This window comes from Chlorocebus sabaeus, chromosome 11, assembly GCF_047675955.1.
Source record: "Chlorocebus sabaeus isolate Y175 chromosome 11, mChlSab1.0.hap1, whole genome shotgun sequence".
NCBI classification, from domain to species: domain Eukaryota; kingdom Metazoa; phylum Chordata; class Mammalia; order Primates; family Cercopithecidae; genus Chlorocebus; species Chlorocebus sabaeus.
In genome coordinates, this window is record NC_132914.1 from 100,927,723 (window position 1) to 100,945,016 (window position 17,294).

At 42.8% G+C, this 17,294-nt stretch overlaps 1 protein-coding gene across 1 annotated transcript in view; it reads left to right on the plus strand.

Annotated features, from left to right (window-relative positions):
• The window catches only part of STAB2 (stabilin 2), a 167,436-nt gene that overhangs the window by 97,331 nt on the left and 52,811 nt on the right, over positions 1–17,294 (plus strand). The window contains exons 32-41 of the mRNA XM_037996621.2: positions 723–821; positions 910–1,017; positions 4,283–4,414; positions 7,298–7,426; positions 8,687–8,743; positions 9,771–9,866; positions 10,929–11,124; positions 12,575–12,670; positions 15,573–15,618; positions 16,462–16,538. Coding sequence (XP_037852549.2) covers positions 723–821; positions 910–1,017; positions 4,283–4,414; positions 7,298–7,426; positions 8,687–8,743; positions 9,771–9,866; positions 10,929–11,124; positions 12,575–12,670; positions 15,573–15,618; positions 16,462–16,538 — 1,036 coding nt within the window. The remainder of the gene's footprint in view (positions 1–722; positions 822–909; positions 1,018–4,282; positions 4,415–7,297; positions 7,427–8,686; positions 8,744–9,770; positions 9,867–10,928; positions 11,125–12,574; positions 12,671–15,572; positions 15,619–16,461; positions 16,539–17,294) is intronic.

Sequence of the window (17,294 nt, forward strand, 5' to 3'; positions counted from 1 at the left end):
CAGAGCTTGCAAACTCAAATGCCCGGATAGATCAGATGGATAACAAAATGAGTAAGGGGAATGTCCCAAGTAGAAGACATTAGGGAGTGGTGGAGCCTATAATGAAAGTAGCTGCTGCTACTCTCTGCAGCTGTGTGTCTGCAGAAATGCAGACTGATGTTTTTTTTAAAAAAAAAAAGTCAGCAATCTAAATTTGTATGTAAAAATGCCCTATTATTACACAGCACAAGCCAAACAAAACATTTTTACAAGCCAGATTCAGGCTACTGGGTTGCAGTAGATTTGAGAACTTCAGGGAAAATAAATGAAGAACCTAAAGAATAAACACAAGAATAACAACCAAAGAAGAATGGATTAGATATTAGCTGCAACCTGCTGCATTTCAGTTCAATTTGGTCTCAGGTCTTCTGTGACAAGGTAGATTAATGCAAGCTGGAATTAATTGCTTAGAAGAAGCTGAAAGTCTTTTGTGCAAGACGAACTTTAATCAAGGAGGTTTAAGGGTAAGGCATAAAATTGAATGAATAACATCTCCAGCTCTCCTCCAGCCTTGTCATGCTGTATCCTGGAATATTTTTATTCTGTGGGTAATCTTCAAAAGGTTGTCAATGTCAATCCATTTAACTGCCTAAAGAGGTTAATGGCATTCGCCTCTCATATGTATCAAAAAGCAGTAGGTCCACCAAAACATGCTAACAGGATTCTGGGGTTTCTTTTTTCAGGTGCTGGTCCCACAAAGACGTCTAACTGGCTCCTTACCAAACCTGCTCATGCGGCTGGAACAGATGCCTGACTATTCCATCTTCCGGGGCTACATCATTGCAAGTACCACATTCTCTGCCTGACTACCATGCTCAGGTTACCCAAGAACAGGAATCCCTCACGCGCTCTTGTCTCTTTCCATCACAGCAATATAATCTGGCGAATGCAATTGAGGCTGCCGATGCCTACACAGTGTTTGCTCCGAACAACAATGCCATCAAGAATTACATCAGGGAGAAGAAAGTCCTGTCTCTAGTAGGTGTCAAGAACTATAGGGAAATTATTTTGTGAAAATTCAAACACTCAATGTTTGTAATTCATTAGTTGTGTGCCATTTCACTCCTTCATCCTTGTCCATAGCCATATACTTGATGTAGACTCGTGCAGAGACTCTGTCTCATACACAAACATCCCCGAGGTCAGAGCTGCTGGATGCTACACTCATGCCCCTGGAATTGCACACTTGAGCCTGTATACACAAGGATGCAGATGTGGTGCATTGAGGGTGTGGTGTCGCCGTGTGTATGTAAATATGAACAAAGGCCGCCCAAGCCCACAGGTGCTTGGCCTGTTTAAGAACTATCTATAGAATCGTCACTCTGGTTCTAGCCCGAGTGATGAAAGCACATGGAGAAACCACATGGTTTATCCAGAGCAGCAGTGGTGGGAGACAAGACTGGGCTGAGGGGCGGCTTCTCAGGGCTTTCAGTACCACCCCCATCTTATTAACATCATCAGCCCCTAAATATAAACATGGAAGTGAAAACTGTGTGCTTGCTATGCAAATTCAGGTTCAAACATGTCCTCTCATGTGTGGTGGGGGTGGAGTGGCCCTGGACCCTTCCTGTATAAAAATTCGGGAGTCACTACTGAATATCAGATAATTTATTATCAGCTTATGGAAGTCTTAAATACCTGGAGAGGTCATTTGGACTTAGTCCTGTAAGAAACAGGATCCACACAAGAGTTTTAAGTCAGAACGTGGCATGATTGAAGCTTTTGAATTAATTCACAAAATCCTTTGACAAACTTTGACTGTTTACCTCTAGATGTTAGGAATCAGGGAAGATAGAGAAGGGGAGGAGAGGAGGAAGAAAGAGATAATCCACCCTTCTAGGTCCCTGCTGCTGACATTTTAGCCACTGGGACCAGGGAAGGGCCAGGGACGGGGGGAGGAGAAGGGTGATCATGAGGATTCTTTCAGCTTCCTGGGACACCTGCATGCTTGTACCTGTGAGCTCCAGTGAGTAATTCCAGGGGGTATATGTGAAACACACAGCAGCTCTGCTACGGGGGAGGATTGCATATGGGAGAGTCTCTGCATGAGGCTGTATTAAGTATGTGGATATGTATGAGAAGGTTTTGATGGAAAAGTGAAATGACACATGATTGATGGACTGAAAACAGTGTTTGAATTTTCAGAAAATAGGGATTTTTCTTATTTAATAAGGAAATAAGGAAGGCTGCTGTTCTTCCTCACCACCTCCTAAATTCTCCCTATCCTTTCATCATGGCCAGTCCCACCTCCTCAGGGAAGCTGGCCCTGGCCACCCGAGGTGTAGCTGCTCTCTCCCGCCTCTGAATTCATGCCATGTGTACCCCCTTTCAGCATTTATTGTATATCCCCACTGGATGAACTGTCGCTTCAAGGAAGCAAGTCTTAGCTCTTCAACTAGATTATAAACCCTGAAGGCAGGGAGAGCGTCCTGAACTCCTGTAACAGGCACGTCGAACTCCTGGGATGGAATTGGAAATCATCTACCTTGTCTTTTCCCTGCCCTCTAGTCCAACCCATTTCTTTCAACCTCTTCAGTGAGAAATATTCTTTTTCTGCCCCAGAATGAAACTTCAGACAGTCCCATAGCCTCTTTGCCTTCCCAAAAAGTCCTATAATCACTTTGGTGACAAACGTACGTTAAGTCACAAACTCAGTCTCAGCTAAGTAAAAATAAAGAATCCAATTCCTTACAATAATTAACAGTTTTAATTGGATTTAAAATTAGTTCTTCTTCCCTCCCTGCTCCACAGCAGAGCTTTGTGTGGAAAAGGTCTTAGTTCTTGAATCAGTCAGGGTCCACAGGAGATGGAAAACATACCAATTACATAAACAGAATTTGATAGAATGAATTGTTTCTTGGATATAAAGTTGTATAAATATAATTGAAAGGTTAAAGCGAGAGAGAAATATCACAGTGGTAACAATCACAGGATTCACTTATGACCCCTAAAGCTAGGAGAACAATGGGAGGAGGTTGGAATTACTAAAATGTATAAACCTAGAGACCTCTGAGAAGGGGTCACTATTGAGCTGGTGCTGGTGTCTTTGATCTTGGATGAGTGGGGAGGGTCTCTGTGGGTTCGAGACCCAGACCTCCAGGAGCAGGCATTGCCTGACTGGTGTCTTATGAGTGGAGAGGGCAGGATTAAGCTGGCTCTGCGAGTGACAGGAAACTGCCAACCAGATTCAGGTGCCACTGCAGAGAAGAGAAGTGAGGCTGGGTGATGCCGATAGGAACAGAGAGAGAACAGGAAGGAGTGAGTCTCTCTTTCCCCCTCCAGTCCTCCGACTGTCTAGAGCTTCTCATTGGCAGACCTTAATAGGGAGCCCCTTGCAAAGGAGAAATGTGGGGGACAGCCTCAGCCCCAGCCTCATCAAGCAGAGTGTAGGAGGTGGATTTGGAACTGACAGGCAATCACTTAGGAACCTTCTCTCCTTCCCCACAGAATGCTTCTCTTCCCTTTCTGATCTCATTAAAGTCCATTTTGGTTTCACTAGGTTTGAAGTAGAGGGGTAAGAAAGGTGTTGGTGGTTGGGAAGAGACATCAAGAGAGTAAGAAGGTTAAGAGGGATGGAAGAGGAAAGGAAGGACCCTAAAACCACAGAGCCTACCCCTAGCTGTACCCCTGGGGAGCCTGCCCATCCGGGCTGCCATCAGCACTCTCAGACACTCCCCACATCTGAACCACAGCAAACACCCACATTCTTGTTCCAAGCCAACTATGCAAGTGCAAATCTGTCCCATGCAGCAACAACTCTCCTCACTCCACCAAGGGGCAGCTCACCAGCAGTCCCTGCCTGGGTCAGACCCCATCCAACGGGCCACCCTGTTTCCAGGAGACCCAATTCAAGGTCCTTGAAGCATCCTAGTGAAGCTCCTCTCATGCCCCAGAGGTGAAAGGCAGGCTGGGGTGTGGGGACTCTGTCTTCTCAGCAGTTCTGCCCAAAGAATTATCACCTTTAAAATCTACCCCCAGCTCTCATATCTTCAGTCTGGGTTTTGGAATCCTCTAATGAGTTCTTGACTGTCCTATCTGGAAAATTTGCAAGTTCTCTGAAGCCATCTGTTTCACAACTCACTTTCATATTGAATCTCGACTGTGTCTTGATGCCTCTGTCAAAACTTCCACTTGGACAAGCTGTTATTCCTTTTTGTAATCTCCACAGTGACAGCACATGGGAGAAGTTGGGTAACTATCAAGCTGATCTCTTGACTGACTTTCAATTCTGTGTGTGATCCAGGAGAAGGACGTCCTCCGGTATCACGTGGTCCTGGAGGAGAAACTCCTGAAGAATGACCTGCACAATGGCATGCATCGCGAGACCATGCTGGGTTTCTCCTATGTCCTTGGCTTCTTTCGCCACAACGACCAGGTGCGATCCTTTTATGTAAAACCCCAGCAATGCCATCAAGAATTACATCAGGGAGAGTATGAGGAATGAGTGTCTTGGCTCCTGTCATCCTTCATCACTTCTGTATTAGTCTGTTTTCACACTGCTGATAAAGACATAGCCAAGAGTGGAAAGAAAAAGAGGTTTAACAGACTCACAGTTCCACATGGTTGGGGAGGCCTCACAATCATAATGGAAGGCAAGGAGGCACAAGTCACATCTTTCATGGATGGCAGCAGGCAAAAAGACAGCTTGTACAGGAAACTCCCCCTTATGAAACCATCAGATCTTATTCACTATCACAAGAACAGCATGAGAAAGACCTGCCCCCATGATTAAATTATCTCCCACCAGGTCCCTCCCACAACATGTAGGAATTCAAGATGAGATTTGGGTGTGGACACAGCCAAACCATGTCAACTTCCATATTGGAATCATCTCACCAGTGCTTCCTAAGCCTTACCAACACAAGACAGTTGTCTGTGTTTCACCATAAAGTAAAGCCTAAACCAGGCTCTCAAGCTCCCACTCTCCTGCCCAGTTGCCAGCCTTCAGATGATCAGTGTAACCTTACAAATTGTGACATTGAATCTCTGCAGTCATCGGCGTCCTTCAGCGCTGGTACAACAAACCCAACAGATGGTCCCCAAGCAGTGTCTAGGATGGAAGGGAACCTGGGAGATCAACCTAACTCCCAGGAAGTGGCGTGGGCTCCAGGGCATAAGGAGCCCTGTGACATACACAGGAGCCAGCAGCCAAGTGTATTAACATCATTATCATTGTATAACCATAGAGATAGATTGCAGTCCTAGGACTAACCGACCACCACACTGGTATTCCAGTGTTGAGCTCACATGATACCTAAATATTTAAACATGTTTACAATTCATAGAAAAGAATTTGTGAGGCTAAATATTTCATATATTTCAATTATAAAATTCTCATATACTTCAAAGATCAAGTAAAAAGATCAGTTTGAAAATTCAGTAAGAAACTCATAATTCTAATGTAAATTCTCATAAGAAAAAACGAGACACTAAACAGTATATTGAAATGAAGGTTTAATCACAGGACTTTTTAAGCAATAGTATTTGAACCTTTCTAAAAAGTATAATTTTAAAAACAATTTCTTCAGTGATGTCATTACTGAATAACAAGTAAATTTTCAGGTAAAATGGTTTTTATCTGCTTAGGGGGAAAAAGTCTTTCAGTTCTTCATTGATTATAGAATAATCTAACTTCAAATATTTTTCTCAGACTTCTACAGATAAGTCTACCTGTTGTGCAGTAACTTGGAAGAGGCCCTTTTAAATATACTTTTTATTTTTCCAGGATTGATAATTATGGTATTGATAGAGAACTTTCATTTTTGCTTCTGTATGTATTTGTCACCTTTTATTTCATCATGTAGAAATTAATGTCCAATGAAGTTAACTGAATCAATTTTAGAGCTGCAGTGTTCATTTTCCATGTATGCAGAAATTCTTTTATCTAGAGAAAGAATTATTCATACAATAGAGGCTTTTATTGATAGTAATTTACTTTCTCTTATGACAATGGAAGTGTAAAGAAATGCTTTCTAAATGAGTAGACACAGTCAAGTCAAAATTTTAATATGAGCCATAATTCTCTGGATATACCTCAGAATGGAAATAATTTGGACCTTTTTAAATGCCAAATCAACAGTGTTACAATATCAAATGTTCTTCTATTTTTGGTATTTTAAAATAGCTCAACATCTTTGAATTCTGGAAATTTATTACAATCGCCATTTGAGATGAAGTCAGGTTTCCTCTTAATTTTCCCAATGTACACAGACCTTGGAACACCTCTGTGGAGTTCAGCCAGACTTATCCCAACAACCAAATGGAAGCTCATTTGACTGCAAGTAAATCGTAAGGGACTTTAACATTCAGTGGAAGTTCGAATTAAGCACTTAGTAGGGTCATTTTAGTATTGCTGCAACACGGATTTCTGGGATCATAATATATGAATTTATGAATTTTAAACCATTATTGGATCCTAACTTGAGTTTTCCCCCTCCCATCTTCAGCCCTGCTACACACACACACACACCCCACTTCAATTTTTCAAAGAATGATTTGCTTCCAGTTATATATGTGTTATATTAATAAATGAATCCATGGCTTCATTTGTTTTTCATTGATTACTCATTACAGTGTTCTTCCCTAAAAAAAAAAAAATCAGAACAAATTACAACTCAAAGTTGAATTTGATTTAGATACAGACTTCTAATGCCTTGGATGCTTATGGACACACTAAACAAGGACAGATATAAACATACCCTTTTAAGAAATTATTTTTATTCTTGTATAACCATCATTAGCCTTTCTGAGGGTTGTTTGCACATTAACCATGAAGTGGAGACGTACTGAAAGGAACAGTTGCATTCTTCGATTCTTGGTTATGGAAGGCGCCACCACCTCCTGAACCACTGGTCTACAGCACAACTGAGCGTGTCTGTAGAGCTGCCTTGCCAGTGGGCACTAACAGCACGATTGTGGGTGGCGTTTTTCAAACACACATAAGCCAATTAATTTGCATGATGGAAGATACCTTAGAAATTATGTAGAACAACTTCTTCCTTTTACAAAAGAGAAAATTAAAGTTCAGATAAGGAAAGCAATTGGCCTAAGGTCACACAGCTAGATGGCACCAGGACTGTTATTCAGACCTCCCCTCCTAGGTCAGAGCTCTTTCCAATACAGGTGGACTATTATAATATCTCCAGGTGAATATTGTATTAGCTCCTAGGCTAATGTCCTGTTGCTAACCTCCAGTTCCTATCTTCCCCATATCTCTTCAAATGTCATAAAAAGTGACATTTAACCCTGTTGTTCACAGCTCTATGTCAATGAGGCTCCAATAAACTACACCAATGTAGCCACTGATAAGGGAGTGATCCATGGCTTGGGGAAAGTTCTGGAAATTCAGAAGAACAGATGTGATAATAATGACACTACTATCGTACAAGTAAGTTCTATGGGCCAGGGCCGATGATGAAACTAAAGAATATTGGCTTGTTTTTTATAATTTTTGGAGCATATGGCTTTTCTATTAAGGTGTATCAGTTCAGTCCATAAACCACTGAGTGAGCACCTTTGATGTGCCAAGGAGCATACCAGGCTGTGATTCTACAAAGATACATAATATATGACCCCGGCCCTCAGTGGGCCTGTGCAAGAGGTTGTACCTTGTGTGCCTGGGAAAGGCTGCCAGGTGTGTGGGGGGATGGTAGGGGGATGGTGTGCTGTGTTGGGCAGGATTCTGGACTGTGGCTTTTTTCAAAGGGAATTTGTGCCATATCTAGCACACGCACAGGATAGGAACCATGGTGCACCTCTGGCAGTTATGGGCCAAGCCTGCTCTACCAGAAGAGAAAATAAAATGAATGATTTCAGTGTATTATGGAATATGATAATGGAGGCTTTTCACACCAATTCATGGGGCTATGTAGGACTTTTCAACAATAATTATAACCACTGACATTGATTGGACACTTGTTATGTGCCAGGCACTGCTCTAAACATTTTACATGCATTAACCTGTCTAATCCTCACAACACCCTACCAAGTCGGTACTATTACTATCCCCATTTTACAGATGGGAAAAATGAGCCAGAGAGGTTAATACATGCAGGTTCATACACTAGCAAGTGGCAGAGAAGGGCTTTAGGTGTAGGCAGCCTGGCTCAGAGGTGGAACTCTGAACAACCACCTTATCCTCTCTGGTAGGCGTAAGGTTCAGAACTAGACACGCCGACCACATCCTGTTTTAGGAACAGGTTGAGCTTGAGGGTTTCTGTCATTGTGAACTTTTACTCTTTGTTTTGTAATAGCATGCATTATCTCTGTGGGGCATCTCCACACTGAAGCCCTCATCTGAGCCATGTGCTCCGAAGTGGGGCACAGGGTACAGTACCTTTTAGTTTCTGAATCTGGCCCGATTCACCTAATAGTTGGTTTTTAATAAAAGTTATTGTTAAAAGAATTTGGACTTAGATAAGATCACACTTTAAAGAGTTAGCAGAATCAGAAGAGTATTGTGGAGAAAAGGGATGCAAGTGTGCAAGACCCAAAGGAATTGAAGTGTTTGTCTCAAAGAACTTTAAAAAGTCTGACCAGATAACCTTCCTTGATTTTTAATTCAAAAACCTTCCGTTCCAAGTTCTGGACGTGCAGCTTCATTTTGCACTAAAGTTAATTACATTGATTGCTTTTGTGTTTTACCAAGGGAAGATGTAGGACATGCTCCTCAGAGCTGATCTGCCCATTCGGAACTAAACCTCTAGTAAGTATTTTGTCTGTTTTGATAAAATAGTTTCCAGATCCGAGGAGTCCCAGTTAGAAAATGAACCTCAAGATTATGTGATTTTGCACTTCCCTCATTCCTTCACTTAATTTGAATTACATTTTACCTCATTATATTATATGCATCTTTGTAAAATCCTACATCTATTTTTTTGGACCAAGGCAAAATTTAATAAACATAAATGGGTTCATATGAATCAACAGACAGGACAGAAAGACATTTTTTATGTTCTATGTCTTTCATATCCCAGTAGCCAGTTGAGGACAGCAGCAAGAAATCTTATCAGAGAAGAGAGATTCCATATCCAAAATCATATCCAGCCTGGATATATTCCACCTGCCTGATTTCCTTTTATAGTCGAAGTTGCAACTAACTTCCTCAAAGAGACAGATGGCAGATATGGGGGAAGTAGACAATCCATGTTTCTTATTGCTATTTATTGTAAAAGATACTTCTGATTACATTACAAAGAATACTCATGTACCTTCAACAGCATAATAGTTTTTACAAAATATATAATAAATGTTTAATAAATTTATGATGAATTTTAATCTATAACAACCATACAGATGTTCTCATTTGAGGTTTAATTTAATCTTGTATGTTATAATCTTTGTACACAGCCGTAATCCTTTCCTGGGCCGAAGCAGAATATAAATCAATAGAAACCAAAGTTCAGTTTAATCAGTGTACAGTGCTGGAAGGACATTTTTACCTGGTTTACTCTACAATTCTTGCAAACTTGAGTTGGTATGCTAAAGAAATGTTCTTTTCGTGGAGTACTACCTTAAAGTATAATTATTGGATTTTGCCACCTGGCATTCCAGCAAGCACCATTGTGTTTTTGTGTTTTCTTGCTTAAGAAGCAGTACCAACAAGCCACCACCCTCCCTTCCCATGACCCTATAGTCAGAGAGACAGCAATGCATCACCCAACCACTTGCTTTCAGAGATTGGAAAACTTTTTCCTAACTTAGGAGCTGACATAGTCACTAATATTTCACAGAGTAATGAGAAGAGGAGATGCATCTATACCTCCTATTTCATGGGAAGACGAACCCTGTTTATTGGGTGCCAGCTAAGATGTGTGAGAACTGTCATTGTGAGTACAATAATTGAATCATCCCAACTACTGCAGCACCATTGGGAAAATCCATCGTATGGTATCCTTTTCAAAATCCCCGTGCATGTACACTTTCTGTCATCTCTTCTTCCTTGTTACCTGCATCATCATTGTCATTCAATGTAGTAGTGATAGCAGTAAAGCTCAGAACAGTCCTGTAATCCAGAAAATGGGTAAAAGCTGCCCTATTCAGCTGCATGATGAAAAAAACAGAGTCTGAGAGGCTAATGGGACCACCTTCTCACAACAGGGTAGCTCTGTGAGCATGCTTGTAAGCAAAAGAGACAGAGAAAGTGTCTACTCACAAAGTGAAGATAAGGTGCACATGGTCATTTAGAAAAGAGGACCCCAAGGCTAAGTACCTCTAGGGGTGCCTTTGGAATTTGCAGGAAAAGTCATGATAACTTCCTGTCCTGCTCCTTTCCCAGAGAACTAGACATAACCTCTGCCTAGCTGGGCAGAGGTGGGGTGATCTGGCCCTTAGGCTGCAGAGCATAGGGGTGGGGGAGATTTTGTGTTTGAATGCACTCAAGAATAAAGGCAAGGAAAACCCAAACAGACATCCTACAGGGCTTCCCTGAACTGCAAAAGATTGGTTTGTAAAATGCCAAAAGCTTCACCTGCAGAGGCCTCCTCACCTTCAGTAGGTAGTAGATGAAACAACATCGATGTGAAGAGGCCCAGGTCTGGGTTGGAGAAGGCCCCTTGTCCTCCCACTCTCCAGCATCACAGGCATTATTCTTTAGTTTCTTCTGCTGCCCCTCCTCCTCTCTCATTTTTCTTCATCCTCTTCTCTGACATGCCTTTTTCCTTTCCCTCTTTCCTACCTCCTCGGTGGAGCCTTTGTCCTGTTCCTAGCACCCCTAGAAATTGCCAAGCCTCACTCAGTCCCCAGAGGGTCCTGCCCCCATCCCTCACCCATTCCATGTGAGGTCAAAGAAACAGGTGCACGTTAAGTCCCCCACGGCAGGATTTCTACACTGAGGCTGGACAAAACCAGAGGATAGAAGTGCATCGTCAGGCTTTGTCCTTCTATTTCAGACGAGAGAATGCTGTGCTGGCTTCTTTGGTCCCCAGTGCCAGCCCTGCCCAGGGAATGCCCAGAATGCCTGCTTTGGTAACGGTATCTGTTTGGATGGAGTGAACGGCATAGGTGTGTGTGAGTGTGAGGAGGGCTTCAGTGGCACAGCCTGTGAGACCTGCACCGAGGGCAAGTACGGCATCCACTGTGACCAAGGTGAGCACCCTCCCCTCCACCCAGGCTCCTGGGCTGCTGAAACCAACCAGGAATGTGTGGGGAAAGAGTGATCCCACACATGCTCTCTAACTGGCCTGTCTCCCCAGGTGGGCTGGAATCCTACCTGCTACTATCACTGTGAATTATAAGAGCATCTGTATTGTCATTTGCATTTGCAGTGTTCCCAAACATTTTCAGTCACTAACGTGGACCTGCCAACTCACTTCCAATTTACTCATTAACGTTCCAGCCCAAATGCGTTTTTATATTTGCCTATGCACACTAATCATCACAGCTAGACTTTCCATTGTGGACATTGCTTGATAGTTTGAAAAACAGATTTGCACATGTTATTCATTTAATCCACACAGGAACCTTAGGTACTTGAGTACTGCTATGCCCAGTTTACAGATGAGGGTATTAAGGCAAAGAGGTTGAATGACGTCCCCCAAGGCTACACCTGATGAGATGCAGAACTGAGAATTGAATGTACACCTTTCTTGACTCCAAAGCTTGCTTTTAGATCATGCTGTTCTTTACCTGAGGATCACTCTCTTGTTTCACCAGCAGCAAGGCACGTGCCTTAAGTAGTTTTTGCAAAAACGGCTATCTGTTTGAGCCAAGTCATCTGTATTCTCACATCCAGATTTCCTTGTGTCCAGGAACACACAGCTGTGAGAGGGTTGACTCGGAGGATGGGTTTCCTAACAAAGCATTATTCTACCTGGTATTAAAAACCATACATTTAAATTGGCTATCACTGTTTTCTCCTCAGCTGGTCTAAGCCAGAGAAAATTAATGTACAATTGAATCATTATCATTGGGCCTTATATTTACTTTGAATTACAGTGTTGATTTTTTCCTATGTTATTTGGAGTAATTATCTGCTTGCTTTTGCGCATGAGTTCCTCAAATGGGATTTGTAGATGACCCTCATGGGGTTCCGCAAACTGCCAGAGCTGAATACATTTTTCTGGGGAAGGCGTCTGTAGCTTTCATCCAGTTCTCAAAGAGACTCATCTGTGTAATTGAGGAAAAGAGTGCCACACCAGGCTTATACAAACCCAGTGTTAAATGGGCTTCCTCCTGAGGTCCGTTCTTAGGGGGCCAACATGGTTCCATCCAAAGGAGCCCTGCATAACCCTGGATCCTCTTGGTAACCTTGACCGAGTACACTCTCACACTGCTCGGGTCACAGATCTTCAGTGCTACACCGTCTCAAAACTGCGGTCTGAGCCACTTCGTTAAAGCTAGGGCTAATTCACCTGTTAACTTGCTAGATTCTGTCTCCTGCACCCCTGCCCTTCTTGTGAATCAAGGCCCCCATTAAAGACTGATTCCTAGAAGTAGGTTGAAGAATTAAGTGCAATAAAGCAAACCTAGTAAATGACAAAATGAGTTATTGAACAGGGGTTAGAATCTGATGATTTACAGGTGTTTTTCCACTTAGCATGTTCTTGTGTCCATGGGAGATGCAACCAAGGACCCTTGGGAGATGGCTCCTGTGACTGTGATGTTGGCTGGCGAGGAGTGCGTTGTGAGAATGGTAAGAGTGAGGCCTTCAGTCTTTATAATCTGCTCTAAGCTTTGCTTCTCAGCAGCTACATTTTTCTTTCTAAAAGAGAAATGACACCTTTATTACTTCTTCTAGCAATAACCATAATTCTTTCTTGCAGCAAAAAATTTATAAAATAAAAGCAGAAAAAAGAAAATAAAATCACTCATACCCCCAAGGCAGGAAAGCACTATTACTGATATTTTATATTAGGCTCCCAACCTTTTTCTAGGTATATAAACATGTATGTAGGGAATCATACTCTACATACTATTAACCGACTTTTCCACTTCACGATATATATGGATATCTTTCCCTGTGATTAAAATAGAAAAATATTAATTTGTAATCTCCACAAAATGTTCCAGTATGACCATGCTACACTTTTTTGAACCAGTTTTCTGCTCTCTCAAACACTGCTACAATAACCATATTCATTTAGTCAAATTCCTAGAGATGAGATTTCTGAGTTAGGGGTTGGCACTCTGGGGAAAGGTCTTGCTACTTACTGCCAGGTTGTCCTCCAGAGGAAATAGCAATTTATTCTCCTACCAACAGTGTCTGAGAGGCCCATTTCCTCCAACCCCACCACATCGCATTGATGGTTCTTGATGTGCTTCAGGTGAAGGCTATTAAAGAAGGGAATTTCATGCAGAAAGAAGCACCTGGAATACCACAAAGACGTGGGAAACTCAACACATTTAGGGAATCAAAGGATTGCAGAATGAGAGGACTATAAGGGCAAAGAGGAGGGTTGATGAGAAAAGGCTGGAGCAGTGGGCAGGCGCCAGGCCGTGAAAGGCTAAGGAGGTTGGACTTCTCACTGAAGTCAACAGAAAGCCATTAAAGAGTTTTCAACAAGAAAGCAATATGATCATGTTTTGCGCTTAAGAAAAATCATTCTGACTTTGGATTGAAGAGAATGCCCCTGGAAGCAGGTATGAGAGACTCTCCCTCTTCTGGGATGAGAGCTGGGGAGGAGATCGCAAGTGCTTGCCAGCCTAGGGGGAACTCCATGGATGTGGCATTGACAGAGGGGGCACCTTTGCCCAAAGCTCCAGGCAATGCAAAAATCAAGGGAATGCAGTTGCCTTTTAACGGTGAGCAACAAGGGGTCAGGGAGGAAGGTTCATTGAAAAGCTGACTTGGGAAGTCTGATCCCAAGCCAAAGAAATATCCCAGAGCCGGTGTCAAATGTCAGGGTACAGAGCCAGGCTTCTGAGAGCCTGGGAGAGGGAAGCAGGAAGCAATGGGGTCACATAAACAATAGGACATTTTAGGCGAATCCCCAGAATAAATACAATAGGCTCTCTCCTCTTCTTGCTTTCTCTACTCTGAAGAAAGACCTCACCACTCATGCACCTGGTCACACAATCTAGGAACCTCCCTCCTCAGCTTCTATACCTCCCTGTCCCTCACTAACATACCTAACATATTCCATGTCTCCACATCTCTCAATCCATCTCTTCTTCCTGCTCCCCTCTCACCAGTAGCTTTGTGGTCTCTGTTTCCTGTCCTATCTTCCTCCACTCCGTACTCCACATTACTGTCAGATAGAATTTTCCAAAACATAGATCATCATTTTCACCCCAACTCCTCCCCAGGACTTGACAACTTGCTGTGGTTCTTCACTGCCTTCAAAAGAAAGTCCTAACTCCTTTGCAGGATGGACCACACAGGCTATTCACCAATGAACACTCACCCAGTTTTCCAGGCTTATCTCCCATCCCTGTCTCCAGTGCACACTGTACACAGGAAGTTTCCAGTCTACAAAGGGAAATAAATGTTTAGTAAAAGACAGGAAAAACTGTGGTAAGGAGTACAAAACAAAGAGCCTGTAGACTACAGCAAGGAAGACAACGCCTTTGTGTGCAGACTCCTCACTCCTAAGACCATAGCAGACATCACTAATCAATCATGGCACTCCCTCCCTCTGTGACCAGCCAGGGGCATCCAACCCTTCTCAAAGTAGCACACCATGAAGGTACTACCAACTAATTGATGTTGGCTCAAATGTTTAGAGCAGGTTCCAGAGAGGAGAACATAAAACGTGATTGAAATTCCAACAGGTAGAGAATAGAGAGAAAGGGATTGTTTAGGCTCAAGGAATAAGACACAGGCACAAAATTGCCCCTATTCCAGCCCATTTGAGTCTGAATTCCCGCTGACACCACTTTTGCAGGCCTCTGTTTCAGGACTTCCTGTATGACTTGGCCAGGACTGGTAAGATTTCTATCCCAAAAGCTCTTAACATGAGTATCCTATCCAAGAATATTCTTCCCTCATCTCTAATGATTTATTTCTGGATCTTGTCCAGTCAAGAAATAGGTAGGCATCCAAGAGCAATAACCTATGCTGTGTCCAGGAAATTTACATATTCAACAGATAATATTGTATACCTGCTGTGTGCAAACCCTGTGATTTTCTGCACATGCAAGAAAAAATTTTATATAGTTTTGCTTGTTTAAAGCACTCCACAATAAAATGATGAAAAATGAGAATAAAATTAGGAATAAACTAGAAAGAATAGCATAGGAAATACGAATAAAAGAAAATCAAAACCCAGAAGAGAGATACACATCAACACCCAGACCATAAGAGCACATGGTCACATTCCAGGGAGAATTCTGTGTTTTATTCACCCTTGCATTCTCACTGCCTAGCACAGGGCCTGGCAAACAAGACACCATCAATGTATTTGACCTTCAGATTTGGCTTTGAGCTTCGTAGCAGCCAGTATAAAAAAGGATTGGCATGGTCTCATAGTTTTGTATCGCTCACATGATACGTATTACTTACTTCCAAAGAAGTAGCTTTTCCTAGCACAAAATACTAAAACTCCTCAGGTGAGATTTAGTAAAAGGGCTGAGACAGCAACTGTTCTCTTTTTCAGTGACCACAGAAGACAACTGCAATGGGACGTGCCATACCAGTGCCAAGTAGGTAGCCCCGGGCCGCCTCTGGGGACAATGCAAAGGGGATTTTTTTCCCAATATGGTCTACCCTAGTCTCTATCCTCGGGATTTGTTTCCTGACACCATTTCTGAGGGCTTAGGATAAATTTAAGTATGAAACTAAAAATATCTCTGATGAGGCCACTATCAAATAGCCAGATCCAGGCTTTCCAACAAGCTGCCATCTGACTTACCTGGCACATTGACGAAAGTGCCCACTGCTACCCCCAGTCCAAGCCACCAGGACTCTTTCTTGGAGGATGAGGCAACCCAGTGGGCCTCAGTTTCCATAAACCTTGTTCCTGACCCACAGCAAGGCATAGCTTCGTAATCCTAACGTCCAGAGAGGCTTAATGAGTTAAGTACCTAGTAGTGGATTTAGGCATGAATTCAAAGTCAGCCTCTGCCATTTGCGCTACTGCATGACCTTGAGTCCAATGTTGAATCCCTCCAAAGCCTCCGAGTCTTCATTTGTAAATGGGAATAATACCGACTTGCTAGGGCTATTGGATAGTGAGTAGATGACACAAAATAATACATGAAACATGGCTCCTAGCACATCAGTGGCTCTCTATAGCGTGGCAGCTACCCATCTTATTCCTGAACTGATGCCTGTATCTATGCATGCTGTAGTTTGCCTGATAAATGAGTACAGTTTTGGCTGCCTGTGGTGGGGTCATGCCAGAATTAGACTTCTCCCAAGCCTTAGGATCTCTGAGTGTCTCATGGGGGCAGGCACCAGGATACTGGGGGTGAAGGGCATTGTGAGTCACGTGGTGGGAGGTGGAGTCTTTTTCTGCAAACCCCATTTGCCCTTCCTTGTTGCAGCTGCCTTCCCAACTCAGATGGTACAGCTTCATGCAAGTGTGCAGCAGGATTCCAAGGAAACGGGACCATCTGCACAGGCAAGCAAAGGAAGGAATTTGCTGGGGGCTGGCAAGGCTTGCATGGGCTATTGAGAGATTCTTGTTCCTGCAGTCTGAATGGGCCTCAGCTGCTAGTGCCAACCACTGATGGTGAATCGCATATAATAGGGCAGTTGATTGTGCCTGGGGACAGGAAACCAAATGGTCACAGCCTTGACCACGATTGGGATCACCTGGGAAGCTTTAAAAACCAGTGATTTGTGTTGAGAACCCACATAAAGAAATGATCAATGTTTCAGATGATGGATATGCTAATTACCCTGATCTATACGTTATATGCATCACGGCATTACTATATACCCCAGAAATATGTCCAATTATGTGTCCATTAAAAAATAACTCACTGATTTGATTGGCCTAGGGTATGGCTGGGGCATCAAGGGTCTGGAGTAGACTAAAAAGAATTTGAGCCCTGGTTCTTCCTCCAACTACCCAAGTGGCCTTGGATAGGTCATTTGTAAAGTAAACTTAAAACTACCTCCCTTGCGGAGTGGTTTTGAGGTTAAGTGAGCTCTCTGTGTTCAATGGAAGAATAATGCAGCTGTTGAAAACTCAGCTCAACTTAGACTCCCCAGGTTTGAACCTAAGTACTTATCACTTACGTTACCTTGGGAAAGTTTCTTGACTGCTCTTTGCATTATTATTTTTATCTGCAAGTTGGGGATAATAAGACTTCAGTCACTGAGTTGGACAGTAACCTGAATTAATACCTATGAAGTGCTTAGAACAGACCCA